The 21,721-nt window shown below is 38.0% G+C and overlaps 1 protein-coding gene across 2 annotated transcripts in view; it reads left to right on the top strand.

Moving 5' to 3' along the window:
- Positions 1-53: 53 nt before the first annotated feature.
- Positions 54-21,721, top strand: part of WDHD1 (WD repeat and HMG-box DNA binding protein 1) — a 63,825-nt gene continuing 42,157 nt past the window's right edge. For both annotated transcript variants that reach the window (XR_013967197.1, XM_080809590.1), the window contains exons 1-7: positions 54-144; positions 357-449; positions 10,416-10,527; positions 17,616-17,767; positions 19,130-19,241; positions 19,411-19,461; positions 20,292-20,387. Coding sequence is in view for 1 of the 2 variants with exons in the window: in XM_080809590.1 (XP_080665716.1) it covers positions 373-449; positions 10,416-10,527; positions 17,616-17,767; positions 19,130-19,241; positions 19,411-19,461; positions 20,292-20,387 (600 nt within the window). In the remaining variant the exon portion in view is untranslated. The remainder of the gene's footprint in view (positions 145-356; positions 450-10,415; positions 10,528-17,615; positions 17,768-19,129; positions 19,242-19,410; positions 19,462-20,291; positions 20,388-21,721) is intronic.

The following is a 21,721-nucleotide window of genomic DNA, read 5'->3' as shown; positions in this document are numbered from 1 at the left end:
ACCCGGCGACTTCGGTTGCGCCCGGCGCTGGGCGTGGGCGAGCGGGCGCAGGCGCAGTGTAGCGAGTTCGCCAGAGCGCGGGAAGCAGCGCTCGGTTGGCTCTTGCAACGCGTTTTTCATCAGTGGAGGAGGTCGGTCCCGTTGGTGAGTACTCGTTCCCGCTGCCGGTGCCCGTGTCGCGCACCGAAGGGAAGTGTGTCCTTTTCCCGGCTTATTGTCTGGCAGACCCTCTACTATGTCTTGTTTGTGCCACAGGGTGGGGGAAAAAGGGCCGCCGGAGACTAACTTCCCTTCCCCATCAGCCACCGTCTTTCCTCACCTTTGAAATAATATTAGCTTTTATAAAACATTTTTAGGTAGGTAGAAGAAAAGATGCCTGCGACACAGAAGCCGATGAGATTTGGACATACAGAGGGACACACAGATGTCTGTTTTGATGATTTGGGGAGGTAAGGTTCTTGGAAAAACAAAAACAATATTTCGGGTGTAAGTATTAGCACTTTCGTTGTTTTAAGGTAGATAAGTAGTCAACCTAAAATGACACACCCAGGTAGAGAGAAATAAGGCTGAAATCTAAAATGGCACGTATATTTTCCTTAGATTTATTGTTCAATTCGGACCAACATTGTAGTACTAGTATCTCGGAAAAGCGAGTGTAAAATCATATTTCCGGACGAGTTGGAAAGATGTGACCTTTCCCCCGTATTTTCCTTTTGTTGACTTCCTCTCTGCGTCCCACATTGTTTTTTTTGTCAGATCACCTACTTGTCAAATTCAGTGGCCTGTTCTATCTTTTTGGTGTTGTATCTTTCCATGGCTTTTGCGATGCTATTTCGTTTTTTCATTGTTTTTAACATTTTGATGGCTTTTTAAAAAATTAATTTATTTAAAAAATTGACATATAATATATTTTTAGCTTTCAGAGGTCGAGGTTAGTGATTTATCAGTCTTTTTTTTTTTCTTTTTAAAGATTTTATTTGTTTATTTGACAGAGAGGGAATATAAGCTGGGGGAGCGGGAGAGGGAGAAGCAGGCTTCCTGCTCAGCAGGGAGCCTGATGCCAGACTCCATCCCAGGACCCTGGGATCATGACCTGAACCAAAGGCAGATGCTTAACCACTGAGCCACCCAGGCGCCCCAGTGATTCATCAGTATTATATAATACCCAGTGCTCATTATATCAGGTACCCTTCTTAATGCCCATCACTCAGTTACCCCATACCCCCTTTTGATAGCTTTTTTCCCAACTTATTTCCTCTGCTTGATTGCTAAATTGTGATACTTTCCCAAAACCCTGGTCTCTTTTACCTTTTTAAGTTTCAGTCCTCTGCAGTACTGTCCAGTTGTGTGGCTTCCACTGTCACTCCTGTGTTGATTCTTTCACTGAAAAAATACTTGCGTGTCAAGTCTGGTGGAGGCTAGAGGTACAGTAGTACAAAGCACAATCTATTCCTTAATTGACCTTAAAGTCTTTTTAAATTGACATACATTGAGCACAAATTAATCACAAAAGCAAATGTATGTTTAGAAATAAGTGATAGGTGCAATGATAAGTATATTTGAAAGGAAGTTGATACAGCTTGAGGAAGCAGGGAAGTTTTCTCTGAGGGATTGTTTCTTGAGATGAGATCTGAGGATTGAGTAGACGTTAGGGAGTAAAAAGAGGTGGGGTGGAGATGGCATTCCAGACAGAGGGAACACTGCAAAATTCCAGTGGGGGTAGGGACCATGCTCAAAGGACTGAAAGAAAGCTAGGGATGCCAAAATGTAGAGTGTGATACGGGGGCTGATGAGAGATGAATCTGTGAAGGTAGGTAGTGGTTATCCTAACCAGGACCTTCTGCACTTTATTAAGGAATCTTGTTTTTATTCCTAAAAGCAGTAGGAATGTATTAAAAAGTTGAAGCAGAGAGATGTGACCAGACTCTTGTTTTTGAGAAGTTACGTGGAGGATGAATTGGAGAAGTAGAAGTAGATGCAGAAGGACTGGGATCTGTATTACTCTGGTAGAGTATGATGGTAGCTTGAACTAGAGAAGATGTGTATGGAAAAAAGGATACATTTAGGGGCACCTGGGTGGCTCAGTGGGTTAAAGCCTCTGCCTTCTGCTCAGGTCATGATTCCAGGGTCCTGGGATTGAACCCTGCATCGGGCTCTCTGCTCCGTGGAGAGCCTGCTTTCTCCTCTCTCTCTGCCTGCCTCTCTGCCTACTTGTGATCTCTGTCTGTCAAATAAATAAATAAAATCTTAAAAAAAAAAAAGATACATTCAGGAAATACTTAAAAGGTACAATCAATAGGGTGGATCAGACATTAAAGATGGAGGAGAGGGAGATGTATGGGATAATGTCTATGTTTCGGGATGTAACATTTGGAGAAATGATAGTGCCATTCACAGATATCTGAAATGCTTGGAGAGGAGCTTATTTCAGAGGTAGAATGAGAGTGGAGAATAGGAGTTTACATTTGGACATTTAGAATATTTCTTTGAGATCAATTAGAGATGTAGACAGTTGGATAAAATGGGTTGAATGCTAAGAGAAGAAATAAATGTAAGCTAGAAACAGAAATCTATATGTTTTTTTAAAAAATATTTTATTTATTTATTTATTATTAGAGAGAGTGTGAGAGAGAGATCACAAGCAGGCAGAGTGGCAGGCACAAAGAGAGGGAGAAGCAGACTCCCCACTGAGCCGGGAGCCTGATGTGGGACTTGATCCCAGGACCCTGGGATCATGACCTGAGCTGAAGGCAGACTCTTAACAGACTGAGCCACCTTGGCACCCTAGAAATCTATATCTTTTGCTGATATCTCCTAGAGTTCAGGATTGAGGTCCGGGCTGGAAATCTACATGTGGAAGTTGTCAGTAAGTAGATATTTAATGCTATGAACTTAGATGAAATCACCTAGGGATGAAGTAAATGTAAAGGAAGAAGGTTCAAGGGCTAAGCCCTGGGACACTCCAAAATATTTAGAGATCAAGTTAGAGAGGAAGATCCAGCTAAGTAGACTTAGAAAAGGTGACTGGAAAAGCAGAAAATCAAGAGACAAGAATGATGTCTAGAAGGCAAATGAAATATAAGCTTTTTAAAAAAAAAAAAAAAGTATTTCTTTATTTGGCAGAGATCACAAGTAGGCAGAGAGGCAGGCAGAGGGAGAGAGGGGGAAGCAGGCTCCGTGCTGAGCAGAGATCCCGATGTGGGGCTCAGTCCCAGGACCCTGAGATCATGACCCAAGCCGAAGGCAGAGGCTTAGCCCGCTGAGCCACCCAGGTGCCCTGAAATATAAGCATTTTAAGGAGAAGGAAATAATAAACTGGGGCGCCTGGGTGATTCAGTTGTTAAACTTTTGCCTTTGGCTCAGGTCGTGATCCCAGGGTCCTGGGATGGAGCCCCGTATCAGGCTCCTTGCTCTGGTGGAAGCCTGCTTCTCCTTCTCGCACTCCCCCTGCTTATATTCCCTCTCTTCTTGTGTCTCTCTCTGTCAAATAAATAAATAAAATCTTTAAAAAAAAAAGAGAGAGAGAAGTAATAAACTATGTCAGATGGTGGTGGGTCAAGTTGAGGACCGAGAATCCACCATTAGATTTAGTGATATGAAGGCATTGGATGATCTTGAGCTTTTTTTTTTTTTTTAATTTATTTGTCAGAGAGAGGAGCGAGAGTGAGCACAAGTAGACAGAGTGGCAGGCAGAGGGAGAGGGAGAAGCAGGCTCCTTGCCGAGCAAGGAGCCCGATGTGGGACTCGATCCCAGGACGCCGGGATCATGACCTGAGCCGAAGGCAGCTGCTTAACCAACTGAGCCACCCAGGTGTCCCGATCTTGAGCTTTTTAAATGGAGTGGTAAGAATGAAAACCTTGTCACAGTAGATTCAAGAAAATGGAAAGGAAGGAACTGGAGTTAGTAAGGATGACACATAAAGAGCAAGGTAGTTGGATAGGAATTTGAGGTCAGGAAAGGTCTTTGTTTTAAGGTGAGAGATACAGTATATGTATGAGTGGGGATGATCTGACAGAGAGGGATAAGTTGATGTTAAAATAGAAAGAGGGAGAATTGCTGGAGTGGTAGCCCTCAGTAGGTGAGAGGGGCTACGGTATAGTGCATAAGGGGGAGACAGTGGCCAAAGGTAAGAGCATGGTCAAATTCACAAGTGGAAGGAAGGAGCACCTAAATGGAATGGAGAGAACATGCAGCCAATTTCTGTAGACTGCTTCTGTTTTCTGAGTAAAATAAGAAGCAAAGTTAAGAGTGGGAGGCAGTAAAGGTTTGAAGAAAGAGGAGTATATATGAGATAGATGTTTAGAAGAGAGGGAAAGCTGAAAGGCCGAGGGAAATGTTAGGTGGAATACTGGGCAGCACTAAAAGCCTACTTTAGGTTAGTGATCACAAATTTAAAGTGAGACCAGACAACCCAATTATGTGTTTTTCTCTAGCTGTGTTTAGCTCTACAAGTGCAAACTTTTCTTTTTTTTTTTTTTTATTAAGATTTTATTTACTTGTTTAAGGAAGGGAGAGAGAGAGAGAGACAGCGCACAGGCAGGGTAAGGGGAGAGGGAGAAGCAGGCTCCCCGCTGAGCAGGCACCCTGCAGTGGGGCTCTATCCCAGGACCCCAGGATCATGACTTGAGCCAAGGGCAGAGACTTAATCAACTGAGCCACCCAGGCACTTCAAGTGCAAATTTATTAATAGGTATAGATAGGGATTTTGCCAGGTAAGTATGACACAGTGAAGAAGGGTCAGAGAGTTTGAGGATGAGGTAAAGGAGTGATCTGAAGGACAGACTGGAATCTAAGCCAGATTAGGAGGGATGTGAGAATTTGAAGGGAGTGAGAGACAGTGAGGAAGTAGTTTCAATAGATTGTAGATCCTAATAGAAGTTAAAAATTGTTGAAGTTAAGATATTAAGGGTATAAGGTGAAAATATAAGTGATTAGGGTCATTGAAATTGAAGTTATGAAGCAGTTGCAGTGTTGGTAAAGACAAAATTTATGCTATGACCATGGGAGTTTGAGGATGAGGTGGAAGACAAGGTTTGGTGTAAGTCTTTGTCTATATGGATACTGAAAATACTAAGAATTACGATAGGAATAGTGTTGTTAGAGAATGACAATGAGCCAGCCTTGTGCTAAAAATTCTTAGGGAACATGGGAGATTTCTCTTTAGTGATTTGTAAGTGTTTTGATAGCAGTTTTTTGCCGTTTTCTCTTTTTTAAAGAATAGTTTGTAGCAATAGAATGGAAGTAATAGTGACATGCAAGGGAGGCCCATCAATAGACCCTACAGGAATGTAGAAGAAAAATCAGCCACCCTTTAAGAGGACTGAAGATGAAGCAGTGTTCTCAGAAGAAATGTTCAGAAAAAAAGCTGAGGATGGAGAGATTTTTCTGGTGCCTGACCGTGAATTTCATGAGGCCCGGTGGAAGGGTCAGGGAGAGGGGGGTCAGATGAGGGAAAGAACATTGCTTTGTGAGGATGGAGAATCCAGATGGTGAGAAATAACTTGGTAATCATTGGCTTCTTGTAGTTATGTCACAAAGAGGATAAAGGCATGATAGAATTAGTGCTTACAGTGGTTTTTTTACTCAGAAACTTACAGTGATTTTCTTACCGTCCAAACTAGAGCACCTTTGGGAATGAGGAAAAGAATTTCAAGAGTTAAAATTAGTTTTTAAAATTATTTATTGATTGGCAAATTATTCTGTTTTGGTAGATATGTAACATTTCTTATCAAAACTGTTTCAAAACATTTTTTTATAAAAACATTTGTGACATTAAAACATTAAAAAAATTTACATTGATTTTCTAAACATTAAACATATAATCCAAACATTTACATAAGTAGAATATTTTTGGTACATATTTATGTGCTTTAATCATTTTTCAACCTGTCTCTAACATGATTTGCTGATATTTTTCTGAAAAATATTTTTTTCAATATTGTCTTCTTTTTATTTTTATTAAAAAATTGCAGTCTTGCTCAGAGTTAAATTTATGGTGAGACCTTGAAGTGAGACCTTCAGTGACTTTTTTTAGACCATAATTTTTTTTTTTTTTTTAAGATTATTTATTTGTCAGAGAGAGAAAGAACCCACACACAAGCGGGCAAGCAGGGGGAGCAGCAGGCAGAGCAGGGAGCCCTGATGGATGGCAGACTCTATCCCAGGACTCTGGATCATGACCTGAGTCCAACACAGATGCTTAACTGACTGAGCCACCCATGTGACCCTAGACCATAATATTTTTCAATCAGAAAATACTCTCTTTAGGTTCTCACATACTTGGTAAGGTCAGAGCAAATTCTATTAAATGGAAGAATCTCAATTTTTATTTATTTTATTTTTATTTTTTTGTAAAGGTTTTATTTAATCATTAGAGAGAGAGAACACAAGCAGGGGGAGAGGCAGAGGGAGAGGAAGAAGCACATTCCCCACTGATCTGGGAGCCTGACATGAGGCTCCATCCTAGGACCTGGAGATCACGACCTGAGCTGAAGGCAGAACCTCAACCATCTGAGCCACCCAGGCGTCCCAGAAGAGTCTCGGTTTTTAAAAATTTATTTTAAATAGGTAAATCTTTTACCTTCAGTATTTTTACAAGTTTTTTTTTTTTACCTGTATTCAGAGATCCTTTTTCAATAGTAAGCTCTTCAATATTTTTAAAATTTATTTTACTTTATTAGTTCTTTAATATTTTTAAAGATAAAATTTATCAGGTAAGTTGTGTGTGGTTTCTTTGAATGTTTCACAAATTTTAAGCGTACTTAGTTAATATTTAAAAATTTAAATAAAAAATTTAAAATTAAATTTATGAATAAGTTCATAAATTTATACAATTAAAAAAGGAGTTCCCTCAAAAGATTCTTCTCACAGGTCAAGATATTCCAGAGTACAATTAGCAAGTTTCAAAATTATATCATTCAGTCTTTCAGCTTTTAATGTACAGTTTGTTCAATTCTTATTTGCTTTTGAAGGGATATGTTTTAGTTATCTTCCTGTGCATAAGCTTTGTTTTCGTTAACTTCATTTTGCCAAAAGCTTCAAAGCCTTAAGTTGAATGCTTAAATTAAAGATTGTTAACTGATTTTGAGCAAGATGCTACTAAGACTTAGGGAACTTGTTTCCAGTAATAATAATACCATCATTATAGGACATGTAGGTTTTATAAATTCACTCTTCATGGGGTTACTTGGTGATGGGCATCAAGGAGGACACTTGCTGTGATGAGTACTGGGTGTTACACACAGCTGATGAATCATCGAACACTACATCTAGAACTAATCATCACTATATGTTAGCTAATTGAATTTAAATTTAAAAAAGTCACTCTTCAAAAGGTCAAATATTTAAAAAATCCTAAGTGATGATAGACAGAAGAGAAAGCTCCTCATGCAATGCTGAAGTATTTTTATGTATTTAATATCAGTTTGTTACAAAAATTTTGTTGTTTTTCTGGTATAAATAAAATGATCTCAGAATTTGACAGCTATGGCTTCTGTTTTAATTGGTACATTATCACATTGCATTTGGTTATGAATTATGCTTTCAATTTGAAGTACATATGTCTTTCATAAATTTCTTAATTTAGTAAGTACATTGTTTTTCTACAGTGCTGTGCTCAACCAAAATGTTGTATTAGTACAAAAATTAAGAATTTTATCTTTAGCATTGAACTTTTCAAATGAAGTTATATAGAATCGCCAATAATGTTAGATGTTTCACGTCCACAGAATAAACTAGAAGCTTTACTTTGTTTCCATGAGCTGAAGAGAAGACTAAGCCATTATTGGAATTAATCTGACTGATTCTCTATTTAAACCCTCTGATGACATGGAAATAAAACCAGTATCATTTAACTGTTTGAAAAATTATTTTACTAATGGCAACAACTTATTAACAGCTATAACTTTACTTCATACTTGAATTAGAAAAATTAAAATGAAAAATGAACAAAATTAATTTAGAACTGCTGTCATCTGTTTTAATGCTGCACTGTTCAGTACAATAGCCACTAGACACAGGTGGCTCTTTAGATTTTAATTAAAGTCAATTAAATTTAAAATTCAGTTCCTCAGTTGCATGAGTCACATTTTAGACCCCACTTTAATTACTCAGGAGCCTGATTGAGACCTTTTCCATCCTTTAAGAAAGTTCTGTTGGACAGTACTAAATTATGAAAAGTCCCGCCTGACAAGATGCAGACTCTGCAGCTGTAGAAGCATGGTTTTCAGGGAGTCACAAAGTAACTACTCACTTACAAAGTAGATGCTCAGGTTTCTTCAGGAATTTTGTGTCTTCTGACTTCATATGGTTGGTGTTACCACTCCAGCCCCCATGATAAGTGTCAATTAACATTTTGTTCATGTTACAGTTCCATTATCAACTTCTTGAGAAGCAGAAATGTAGTATTTAATTTTTTGTTAAATGTGTACTTTTGTTCAACTTGTAGCATTTTTTTAGTTGCTACTTTAAGGTATTTCATTAAAAGGCATAATCAATAATAAAGTTAACATTTGGTTTTATTCCTGTAGTAAATGACAAAAGCACTGTCAGAAGAATGTTCAGGCAACTCGAAAAGCTCAACTTAACTATTTAACTTAACTACTTGTTAGATATATTTCTCATTAATTCCTGTATTTCACTATAATTTGCCATTAGTACTGCCAACTGGCACCCGCAACTTCTCCCTTGCTGGCTGGCTGATTGTGTCAAATAGTCAGTAGGGACAGCAATATGAAGTACTTACCCCATCACTACTGTGGACTGAAAGAAATCACTGTAAGGCCTCTTGACTGGCTTCACTTTAGTTTTTGTTCGTTAGCCCCTGTTGTCTGTGAAAGGAGGTCTTAGTTATGTTACATCAAGTAGTGTAAGACTGATGATTCACAGACCTGTACCCCTGAAACAAACAATACATTATATGCTAATAAAAAAAAAAAGATTGGAATGGGGAGATGGGTTGTCACTTGTCTTTTAGATTTACTTATGTGATAAAGGGAGAATTCTTTAATTGTACATGTTTCACTGGTAAACAAGATAATGGCAGAAGCTGGAAATGCAAAGAAGAGGTCTGTCAAACCCACCCAACCAGTTTTGATACAAATAATATTAATATATATTTTTTAAAGATACTACATTTTATTTATTTTTTAAAGTTTATGTATTTTTTTTAGTGACCTCTATACCCGACATGGGGCTCGAACTCACAACCCGAGATTAAGAGTCACAGGCTCTTCTGATGGAGCTAGTCAGGTGCCCCAATACTAATATGTCTTAAAATAAAAAACAATTGAGGACCTGTTCTAAACCAGCTGTATGCATAAATCAGGAATGTCCTAGGCTGGGGCACCTGGGTGGCTCAGTTGGTTAAGTGTCTGACTTCAGCTCAGTTCATGATCACAGAGTCCTGGGATTGAGCCCCACTTTGGGCTCCCTGCTCAGCAGAGAGTCTACTTTTCCCTCTGGCTTGTGGTTTCTCTCTGTCTCTAGCAAATAAATACAATCTTTAAGAAAAGAAAAGAAAAAAAAAAAAAGGAATGTCCTAGACAAAAAGACTAATGATTCTATTTATTTCCTATAGAAGGGAATCCAAGCTCCTACCCTTGCGTTAAGATCATTGTAAATAGGATGTCCCCCAATCTACATTTTCTTTCCCAATTTCCTGTACTGTCTGCTTTGCTCTAAGTGAACTCCCCCATATTTTACTAACTTCATGTTTTGGTTCATGTGGTTTCCTCTGGAACTGCTCTTTTCACCAATCTCAGCATATCCAGTTCTACTTGGCCTTTGACTTCCCCATGTAGACACCACCTTTCTTATGAACCTCTATAGTTCTTTATGTGACTTCTCTTCGCCATTTGCCATGTTACTTTTTTATATTTTTTGCTTTTATATGTGTCAGGACACATAGATAGGACACATACCAAATGAATAAAAGCACCAGGAATATGGGTTTAAAACAAGACTTGAGAGATACAGGTGGCCATTTGAATAATCAGCTTTGGATAATTGAGCTCTTGTATCCATCCACTTATTCATTCAACAAATATTTATTAAGGCTTCTATATGTCAGCTTGCTTTGTGCTAGAGGCACAGTGGTGAGCAAGGTAGACCTGGTCCCTGTTGTTAATAGAGATTACCCATTCACCTTTCTTACATTATTACAGATAAAGAATTTTATGCCAAGGAGAAACTGTAGGGAACATTAAACTCACCTTTCATTTTATAGGATAGGAGATTAGCAGGCCTTTTTATTGAGGCTATGTATGTAAAGTGAGAAAACATTGAGTAACACTTTAATTTTATTGAAAAAAAGATAAAGTGTTCAAAAAAAATTAATAGGCCTGAAACTGGGTGACCTTTTTTTTTTCTTTCCTGAAACTTGGATGACCTTTTAATGAGTGTGTTCCCTTCACAGTTACATTGTGACTTGTGGAAGTGATGGTGATGTGAGGATTTGGGAAGACTTAGATGATGATGATCCTAAGTCCATTAACGTTGGAGAAAAGGCATATTCATGTGCTTTGAAGGTATTGAAAACATTTATAGCAAACGATGAGAAGTGATACTGCTGTTTGATATTTTATAAATGGGTAAAGAATATTTTTGTTATAGTTTTGAATGTGGATGTGCTTTTTATTTGTTTCTCTTATGAAGTCATAATACTCAAATGTGTATAATAATAATACCATAAATTTCCCAAAATTTTTACAAGTAAAATCTGAATCTCAGTGGGTTTAAAATCTAAATCTAAAATCTGAATGGGGGGCACCTGAGTGGCTCAGTTGGTTAAGCGGCTGCCGTCAGCTCAGGTCCTATTGGGATTGAGCACTACATGGGGCTTCCTGCTTGGCGGAGAGCCTGCTTCTCCTTCTCCCTCTGCCTGCTGCTCTGCCTCCTCGTGCTCCCTGTTTCTCTGTCAAATAAATAAATAATCTTAAATAAAAATTAAAAAAATAAAATCTGAATGGTTTATTAAAGGTGATTAATGGTTTATTAATGGTAAACCAATTAAAATATTTGCAAGAAATTATACTTTTTCTTTTGAGATTTAAATGTTCCCTTTATTTCCCTTTGAGAGAAAACTCCATGGCATTTTCAGGTTTTTAGTTCACTAATTTAGACAACCAATTACACTAGAAAAGAGGAATATTTTAACTTTTTCAAGACATATACATATTTCTAATGTTTTTGGGTTTTTTTTAAAAGATTTTATTTATTTATTTGAGAGAGAGAGAGAGAGAGACAGAGTGAGAGAGAACATGAGAGGGGAGGTCAGAAGGAGAAGCAGACTCCCCATGGAGCTGGGAGCCTGATGCGGGACTCAATCCCAGGACTCCGGGATCATGACCTGAGCTGAAGGCAGTCGCTTAATCAACTGAGCCACTAAGACACCCCTCTAATGTTTTATGTAAGGTAAATAGGGGAATGATATGTAGGTTATTTGGAGAATGGAGACATGTTTTCAGAAGACCTTTGCAGTTTGTATCTAAAAACCACTAAGCTTTTTATTTGTGATGAATTTTAAGTTGAGTGTATTATATTTGAGTAGAAAAAAATATTTTCACAGAATTCATGTTTTTTTCAAACCCAGGCTCATTAAGGTAGATGAATGAGATAGTCTTTAGATACTTAAGATGTTCTTTTTAAAATTGTCCTATATAGGGGCATCTGGGTGGCACAGTCAGTTAAGCTTCCAAGTCTTGGTTTTGGCTCTGGTGGTGGTCTCAGGCTTAGATTGAGCCCTGTGTCAGGCTCCGTGCTCATCATGGAGTCTGCTTGAGTTTCTCTCTTCCTCCCTCCCCACTCCTACGCATTCTCACGTGTGCTCTCTTTCTCTCTCTCAAATAAATAAATCTAAAAAAAAAATGGTCATATATAATGGAAAATATATTCCCAGAAGGAAAAATAGAAATGACCAACATATATTAGTTACAAGTTAAATTTTACTAATAAGCAAAGAAGTACAAATTAAACAATTGAATTTTTTTTTTCTATCAGATTGGCAAGGGTGAAAAATATTGCTAATTCCAGTAATAGTGAGGGTTTGGAGAAGTAAGTATTTGTAAAGGAAGAACACTTTCCCATCTTTTCCCTTTATTCTCACACTACCTTCCTCATAACATTTCCAGCACCAGGTGTGTGGGTTTTTTCTCCTACACCAAGCAATTTTCTGTAACACTGGCTGGGTGTCCTACAGTTCAGTTCAATTTGGACACTGACAGGAGTGAGCACAGACCTTAGAGTTCAGGGGCTCAGTCCCATGAGACTGTCCCCCACTTTAGATAATAGTTGCAAGTAGTAGGTCCCCAGGTTACCCACAGCATCTGTCCTACTTGGCTATAAATCAGAGGTTCCCATGACCCCTTACTTGGAGTCAGTCTTTTGCTACAGTAGCTTACAGAATTCAGGGAAACACTCCTACCAGTTCATTATGTAGTGAAATATAGAGAAAGGATACAGGTGAACAGCCAGATAAAGAAGTATATAGGAAAGGTCTGAAAGGCTTTTTTTCCCCCATGGAGTTGGAATCCTCTGCCCTCCTGTTAATGGGGATGTGTTCACCGAGAAGCTCTTTGAACCCCATACCACTGGGATTTTTATGGAGGCTTCATTACATTGGCATAATTGATTATTAACTCCATTTCCAGCCCTTCTCCCTTTCTTGGATGATGATGGGATAAGGCTGAAAGTTCTGTTTCTAATCATGGTTTGATTTTTCTGATGTCCAGCCCTCATCCTGAAGCTATCCAGGAGCCCACCAAGAATTGCCTCCTTTGAAGGGTCTTTTCTATCACCCAGGAAATCTCAGGGGATTTAGGAGCTTGTGTCGGGAACTGGGATCAAAGACCAAATATTAGAGCAAAAGCTGCTCCTAGTAGTCTTATCACTTAGGAAATTACAAGGGTTTTAGGAACTCTGCCAGGAATAAGAGGCAGAGACCAATATGTATTTTCTATTATTTTACAGTATTGGCACAACAGTTGCTGGAAATGTAACAGGGGAGTTTTGTTTTTTTGGTTTTTGTGAGGGGAGGGGCAGAGGGAAGAGAGAGAGAATCTTAAGTAGGCCCCACGCAGGGCTCCATCTCATGAGCCTGAGATCATGACCTGAGCTGAAATCAAGTCCCCAGGTGTGCTTGGGGAGCTTTTTAAGAAGTAAATTGAGGGATGTTTGGGTGGCTCAGGGGTTGAGCTACTCAGTAGGTTGACTTGCTTTTGATTTTAGCTTGGTTCATGATCTCAGGGTTGTGGGATAGAACCCCATGACAGGCTTCATCCTCAACAAGAAGTCTTCTTGGGCCCCTTGGTGGCTCAGTCGTTAAGCATCACCTTCGGCTTTGGTCGTGACCCCTCCATCGGGCTCCCTGCTTGGTAGGAAGCCTGCTTCTCCCTCTCCCACTCCCACTGCTTATGTTCCTTCTCTGGCTGTGTCTCTCTCTGTCAAATAGATAAATAAAATCTTCAAAAAAAAAAAAAAAGGAGTCTTCTTGTCATACTCCCTCTGCTCCTTGGATGGACCTTCCCCCTCCCTCATTTGCACTCTTTCAAATTAAAAAAAAAAGGGAGTGAATTCATACTGTGTATAAAACATTGAATGCACATGGTCATTTCTGTCTATTTACCTTGAGGAAATTCTTTTTTTTTAGATTTTATTTATTTATTTGACACACAGAGAGAGATCACAAGTAGGCAGAGAGGCAGGCAGAGAGAGAGGGGGAATCAGGCTCCCTGCTGAGCAGAGAGCCTGACTCGGGACTCGATCCCAGGACCCCGAGACCGTGACCCAAGCCGAAGGCAGAGGTTCAACCCACTGAGCCACCCAGGTGCCCTTTTTTTTTTTTTTTTTTTAAGATTTTATTTATTTGTCAGAGAGAACGCAAGCGGGGGTAGGGACAGGCAGAGGGAGAAACAGGCTTCCCACTCAGCAGGGAACCCGACCTGGGGCTTGATCCCACAACCTGGGATCATCACCTGAGTTGAAGGCAGTTGCTTAACCGACTGAGCCACCCAGGTACCCTTTACCCTGAGGAAATTCTTATATTCCTTCTATTTGTGTGGTTGAGTATATTTTTTAAATTGTTTATAAGTTAGAACTGATTGAAGTGTCCTTCAGGAGAGAAATTGTTTTGTAAAATTTTTTTTAAAGATTTTTATTTATTTATTTGAGAGATGGCAAGAGAAAGCACAAGGCGGGTGGCAAGAAGAGGGAGAAGCAGGCTCCCCACTGAGCAGGAAGTCCAACCAGGTCCGGGGCTGGATCCCAGGACCTTGGGATCATCACTGGAGCTGATGGCCATTGCTTAACCAACTGAACCACCCAGACACCCCTATTTCATAAATTTTGGTAGACCCATGAAATGTATTTTTATGTAGCCACAAAAAAAAAAGTGAGTGAGTGCTATATATCTTCATCTGCAAAGATATTTACAACGAGTTGAAAAATGAAATGAGTTGCAGAGTAGTCTGTATTGTGTAGTCTTATGTTTAAGATAAAGGATACATATATACATAAATGTATATAAGAAAATAAGAAAGACTTAACCCCAAATGTTAGTGGAGATTATTTCATTAGAGTAGGGAAACTCATGCTTTGGCCAGAACAATTTCATGTTTTTAATTTTCTTATACAGTATGTATGCACTGCATTATTTGTGTATGAAAAGACTATAAAGAAGGAAAAAAAAGTGGTCTTGTAGTTTCCTAGGGCAGCTGTAACAAATTTTCACAAACTCAATGGCTTAAAACAACAGAAAATTATTGTCTCACAGTTCAGAAGGCAAGATGCCTGAAATCAAGGTGTGGGCAGGGTTAACTCCAAGACCGTGAGAGAGAGTCTGTTCCATGCCTTTTTTCTAGCTTCTGTTGGGTTGCCAGCTATCCTCAGTGTTCCTTAGTTGGAAGATACATCACTCCAATCTCTACCTCTGTCTTCTTCTCTGTGTCTCAAATCTCCTGTCCATTTTCTTATAAGGATACCAGTCATTAGATTTAGATCCTTAACTTACTACATGTGCTAAGACCCTATTTCTAAATAAGACCACATTCACAGGTAACTGGACTTAGGACTTAGGCATGTCTTTTGGGGGCCATTATTCAATCCATTACAAGTCTGGTAGTCTGTTGCTTAAATGTTTTCTTTGGCTTTAGGAATAGAGTTTATGGTACTTCATTGAAATGACATTACCACATAGCCATGTGAAGCTGAAAATTTTACAACAGATTTCCTTTTAAAATATAATTGCTGGGGTGCCTGGGTGGCTCAGTGGGTTAAAGCCTCTGCCTTCGGCTCAGGCCATGATCTCAGGGTCCTGGGATAGAGCCCCACATCGGGCTCTCTGCTCCGTGGAGAGCCTGCTTTCTCCTCTCTCTATGCCTGCCTCTCTGCCTGCTTGTGATCTCTGTCTGTCAAATAAATAAATAAAATCTTTAAAAAAAATAAAATATAATTGCTTATAAATATACTTTCTGTTCTTGGAGTCATTGGTATAGGGAAGTACAGTCAGATGTTTTGTTTGAGAACAAAGTGGAGAAAATATCACTCTCCAAAAACAGTGAAAATGAGATGAATCATCTGGTAGTAATAGTTAAAGCTTGCATAGTATTTTACATTGTCAAGGCCTTTTAACAAAGATACGGGGAAGTCTGTGAAATTACCTCCATTTTATTCTTGGAAAGGTCAAAGCTCTGAAGAAGGTCAATTGACACTGTTGGTAAGGAACACAGTGGGCAGGGGCGCCTGGGTGGCTCAGTGGGTTAAAGCCTCTGCCTTTGGCTCTGGTCATGATCCCAGGGTCCTGGGATTGAGCCCTGCATCGGGAGGAGCCTGCTTCTTCCTCTCTCTGTCTGCCTCTCTGCCTACTTGTAATCTCTGTCTGTCAAATAAATAAATAAATAATCTTAAAAAAAAGGAACACAGTGGGCTGGAGCTCACGTCAGCCTGTGCTTGGATCCATTCTTCTCAGTCTATTAGGGAGAAGAGTCATCTGATCAGATCCCTGATTCTTTTTGAGTGTTTTCTTTTTTTTAACTTTACTGGTTGATAAAGAACTGATAATGATTTGGTTTCCCAGTAGATTTGTTGGAAATTGACTTCAAAGCACGTCCTTTATTCAGGTCTCTTGGGTGAGTAAGTATAGATATATACTTTAATATTTTTGCATGAATAGAGGACCAGTTAATGGTTACCAGAATTCTTTACTAGATCTAACTGAGGATGCTTAGTTGGATTCCACTGAGAGATCTGTCTGCCAAGTAAAGCACAGCCAGGTTGCAAAATTCCTGTACATGCATACATATAGTTAGTGTTTCTGCAGTTTTGCCAAAGAACATGTAGCATCATGTGTTGTCTTGAGTTGGTTAGTTTTTCCTGAATTCTCTTCTTGTTTTCACATTTAAGTTATTGTTAGATTAGCTTCTGTTAGATTTAGTGTATTGTGGATTGTTTAATTACTTAAACAGTAGTTACAATGTAGGCATAAACAGTTTTTTTCACCAATTTTCCGGTAATTGAAGATAAGTATATATTATAGTTCAAATCTGAGTCATCTGTACTGTTCGTTGAACAGATGTATACATCTTCCCCAATTTTTCTATATAGTAAAATGTCACTGTATTACCAAGTTCCTTTTCCATTGGAGTGAGAGCAGGTGTTGTAGACAAGCGGAGGGTCTTACATGTGCAAATATGACTGAGACCTATTGCTGTATGATATTTATTAACAAACTTGAGTAATTTGTTTCGTCGGCAGTTACCATTTAACCTAAATAATTGATTATGATTTATTATAGCATGTAAGGCATTGGTAGACTATGATTTAGTCTGTCAGGATTTAGTTCCTCCTAGAGAAGTAAGTAATAAAATTAAGGTTCTGGGGCAGATACTTGACCTTTTATGATTCTTAGCCAAAATCTATTCAGAGCAATGGTATCTGCTGATCATTTTCAGATCCTGAAAGTTTCTGTTCATTTAGTGTTTTTATTATTTTTTAAAAAGGTTGTTTATATTTTTACTTCCAGTATAATTAACCTACAGTGTTATATTAGTTCCAGTTGTACAATATAGTAATTCTCAACCATTTTACATTGTTCATCATTATAAGTGTATTCTTTTTAGGATTCTCTGATTCTGCTGTCTTCTTACTTAGTGTTTTTAAAGAGAAGCCATGGATTCTGCATTTAGATTTTACTTACTCCAAAGATATCTGATGATTTTATTGTGGAAACACAGTGGCAACGCTGTAGTCCAGCCATACCTTCTGATGTGCTGTTCCCTCACTGAGACTAGCTATGTTTTTTTTTTTTTTTTTTTCTGAAAAACTCCCTTGAGTCTCTTTCATGACACTTGGGGATGCATAAAAATACTATTTAAATAATTTTCTTGTCAGAAGTAAATGAAAATTCAGAGGCTAAAAATTTGGCTGATGAAGTGAGAATTAAATTCCGTAAAGGTAGTAAGTAAATTTTTTTTGCTAATAGGTACTTCAGGAAACTTGTACATTGAATGATGATTTTTCTCTTGACATTAACTACAATTATAAGCTTTTATGTTTTTTATAGGACTGTTAAGTATGGAGAGACTCAATTGATTAGGATTTTTTTTGCCAATGTTTCTTTTAGAATGGGAAATTGGTCACTGCAGTATCTAATAATACTATTCAAGTCCACACATTTCCTGAAGGAGTTCCAGATGGTATATTGACTCGCTTCACCACAAATGCAAACCATGTGGTCTTTAATGGGGATGGTGGAAAAGTTGCTGCTGGATCTAGGTAAGGCCCTCTGATACCCAAAAAGTAATATTAGAACAGAATGGCCTCATTCATTGGCTTCAGTGTAACATTTTCAGGACTCTGTCCCGTGTGTGTGTGTGTGTGTGTGTGTGTGTGTGTGTGTAGGGGGAAAGGTGGGGGGCTTAATTTTTTGTGGGGTGGGGAGAGGCAGAGGGAGAGGGAGACAGAGAATCTTAGGTGGGCTCCATGCCCAGCTCAGAGCCGGATGTGGGGCTCTGTCTCACAACCTCGAGATCGTGACCTAAGCTGAAATCAAGAGTCAGATGTTTAACTGACTGAGTCAACCAGGTGCCCCACTTAATTTTTATATTCAAGTCTTTTTTTTTTTAACTATCTTTTTTTTTTTTTTTAAGATTTAATTTATTTATTTGACAGACAGAGATTGCAAGTAGGCAGAGAGGCAGGCAGAAAGAGAGAGAGGTGGGGGAAGCAGGCTCCCTGCTGAGCAGAGAGCCCGATGCAGGGCTGGATCCCAAGACCTTGGGATCATGACCTGAGCTGAAGGCAGAGGTCTAACCCACTGAGCCACCCAGGTGCCCCTATTCAAGTCTTTAGTAAAGGTTTTTGAGGGCAACCTTGTGCTGCTTTATTAATTGAGATAGACTGCTTTGCAGACAGCCTATTCAATAAATGCTGAAAAAGATTGGGGAAACATGATAGTTTGATAGGAAATTTTAAAAATCATTTTGGGAAGAACTTCAATTGTCAGAATTTTTGTTGTTTCTCTTTATGCTTATTTGTCATATGAAAAAAAGAAAGGAACTAATGAATTGCTGAGGGGAAAAAAAGGCATAGTACTTTTTTTTTTTTAGAATTTATTTATTTATTTTAGAGAGAGTGTGCATGAGGAGGGGGAGGGGTAGAGAGGGACAGTGAAAAATCTCAAGCAGACTCCCTGCTGAGCATGGAGCCCAACGCAGGGCTGGATCCCAGGACTCTGAGATCATGACCTATGCTAATATCAAGAGCTGGCTGCTTAACCAGCTGAGCCACCCAGATGCCCCTGACATAGTGCTTTTAAAAGTGGTTGTAACTTAAAAATAAAAATGGTTGGGACTTTAATTAATTAATTAATAATAGAAGCTTAAGATGTAACGAAGGAAGCCACTTAGGAAGTATTTGTATTTTAAAGGGAAATCCTGAGTTGTGTTTTTAGTGTCTTTACAGAGCCAAGATTAAAAAGTAGATCCTTAAATTTGGATGCCAAATTTTACATGTTGCTGTAAAGAAATTATGACATTTACTCTTGTGGTTTTGAAATATTTGGGTCATAGATATAGGAGAGGCTTTTGCATGGGTATTTATTAATACTCTGTTATACATTACTCTTACTGTTCATAGTGATTTTCTACTCAAAGTTGTGGATGTGATGGATTGCAGCCAACAGAAAACATTTCGAGGACATGATGCTCCTGTTTTAAGTCTTTCCTTTGATCCTAAGGACATCTTTCTGGTAATCATTTTTTCCATTTCTTCTTTTTTTTTCAGTATTTTTAAAATTATAAGGAAATTAGCAGAAAATTTCACACAGTTGATAAAAAGGCTATTTGGTTTATCAGTTGCACCAATTACTTTATGGTATTATGGCTGTAACCATAGAGAAATTTATTTTATTCTTACAGGCATCAGCTAGTTGTGATGGATCTGTCAAAGTGTGGCAAATTTCAGATCAGGTAAACTTATCAATTTGAATTTAAAACTTTGTGCTCATTTCTGCCATAAATGTGGTATTACATAGCATGGGGTCAAATTAATAATTCTTTTTCTTTATAGTTCTTTTTTTTTTTTTTTTTGAGAAGCATTGAGTACTGTTTTTGTGATCAACTCCTGTAATAACCTAATGTGGAAATGTGTTGAAGGGTAATTGTGTTTATACCCAATCACATGGGAAATAGTAGATTTATATTTCAGTTTTAGGTTTTATAAATCAGTGGAGGAAAAAATCTGTCAGTATAGATTTACTCTCCTATGAACTACCATGTGTTGGGAAGTGGTCTCTGGATTGGCAAAGGGAATAATTAATTCTTCCTGAGGCATTCTAGAGATAATGTGGCTGATGAGAAAAGCATCCCCCACAGGGTATGCCTCAATAGCCACAGTTTTTTCCGCTCATGTTTGAACTGTTTTAAAGGGTTGACTTTGATACCTTAGCATTTTATAGATTTCTTACCTTTATTTTTTTAAATGTTTTAAGAATTTAATGTATTGAGGTTTTTTTTCATGTGTGTATATACGTGTATTCAGTGAGTATATTGTTTGCTTATTCTACATAGGAAAAACACTTATTTAATTAAATATTTAAGATTTGTGCTTTTTATACCTCTGAATTATTTAAAGTAATTTAGGTCAATCATATATCATAGTTAGATGAAAGTGAGTCAAGTTGCTTTTTTCATAGCTATATGTCAGTTGAAGAAAGCACCTCTGAAATATATTCCATTCTGCATATCTCTTTGGGAGAAGTTTCATAAAGGGAAATAAATTTTCTTTTTTAAAATATCAGACTTGTACTATTAGTTGGCCACTGCTACAAAAATGCAATGATGTGATAAATGCAAAATCAATCTGCAGACTTGCTTGGCAGCCAAAAAGTGGGAAGGTAAGTGATTCTTACTTTTCAACCTTTGTTTTAGTTACTTATAGTTCTTGTCAACTTTGAATGTGAAAATAGTAGAATTAGTTTTTTAAATTGTAACTGTTTCATTAAGTTGTAAGTTTTAGTGCCCCAAGCCAACCAATAAGTATTGAAATGCTTTAAGAAACGTTTTAACTTTGGGGGTGCCTGGGTGGCTCATTTGGTTAAAGTTTGTGACTGATGGTGTGGGCCTTGATTTCTCAGGATTGTGGGTTCAGGCCCTGGGTTGGCTTCACACTGGACATGGAGCCTACTTTAAAAAAAAAAAAAAGGAAACATGTTAACTTTGTAAAGGTTCTTTCTGAAGCATACATTTTGTATGAGTTAATTTTATATTCTTTATTTTGTATATAATGGAACAACTCCGGAAAGTCTTGTTATGTCTACCTCTTACTAGTAGCATTTAACGTTTTAGTAGCAGCTGATAGACAATAGAAAGGTAGGAATTGTTTGAAAAGAGGATGGAGAATGCTCATTATTTACAAATGAAATGGTTGAATATAAGATCTTAAGAAATCAACTGAGGGAAAAATATTATTAGTAGGAAAATCCAGCAAGGTGTTTGGAAACAAACTAATATGCAAAACCAGTAACAATCCTATATATAAAAAATAGCCATTTAGAAAATATGGTGGGGAGGGACGCCTGGGTGGCTTAGTTGGTTAAATGGCTGCCTTCGGCTCAGGTCATGATCCCAGCGTCCTGGGATTGAGTCCCACATCGGGCTCCTTGCTCAGCGGGGAGTCTGCTTCTCTCTCTGTCTCTGCCTGCCACTCTGTCTGCCTGTGCTTGCTCGCTCGCTCGCTCTCTCTGACAAATAAATAAATAAAATCTTAAAAAAATAATTATTAGAAAAGATAGTGGGGAAAAATGATGCATTTACTTTGAAATCAAAAAAGATGAAATAACAAGGATAAACTTACCAAAATGTGAAAGGACTGTATAATGAAAACTTTAGCATGCTATCAAGAGGAGTAAAAGAAGACTTAAATAGAAAAATATATTCCATTTTTAGAAGGGAATTTTTGATATAAAGATGTCAGTTCTTTCCTAAATTAACCTATAGTTTAGAAAACGTTCAAATGTGAAATATCAGTAAGATGTTTTAAGGGGACCGTAGAGCTGTTGTAAAATCCATGTGGAAAACAAAGTCTTAGAAAATAAAAGTGTTGGAATCTAATCTAGTCAGATACACATATTGTGATGCTATGAGAATTAAAGGGTGCCACTGAGTCATGGATAGATATCTGTTAAACAGAGAAATAGATCCAGTATGTAAAGAGTTAGTTTATTGAAAG

This window comes from Martes martes (genome assembly GCF_963455335.1).
Source record: "Martes martes genome assembly, chromosome: 7".
NCBI classification, from domain to species: Eukaryota; Metazoa; Chordata; class Mammalia; order Carnivora; family Mustelidae; genus Martes; species Martes martes.
Note: the sequence above shows the minus strand (reverse complement) of the source record. Positions and strands in the feature narration are given on the sequence as shown.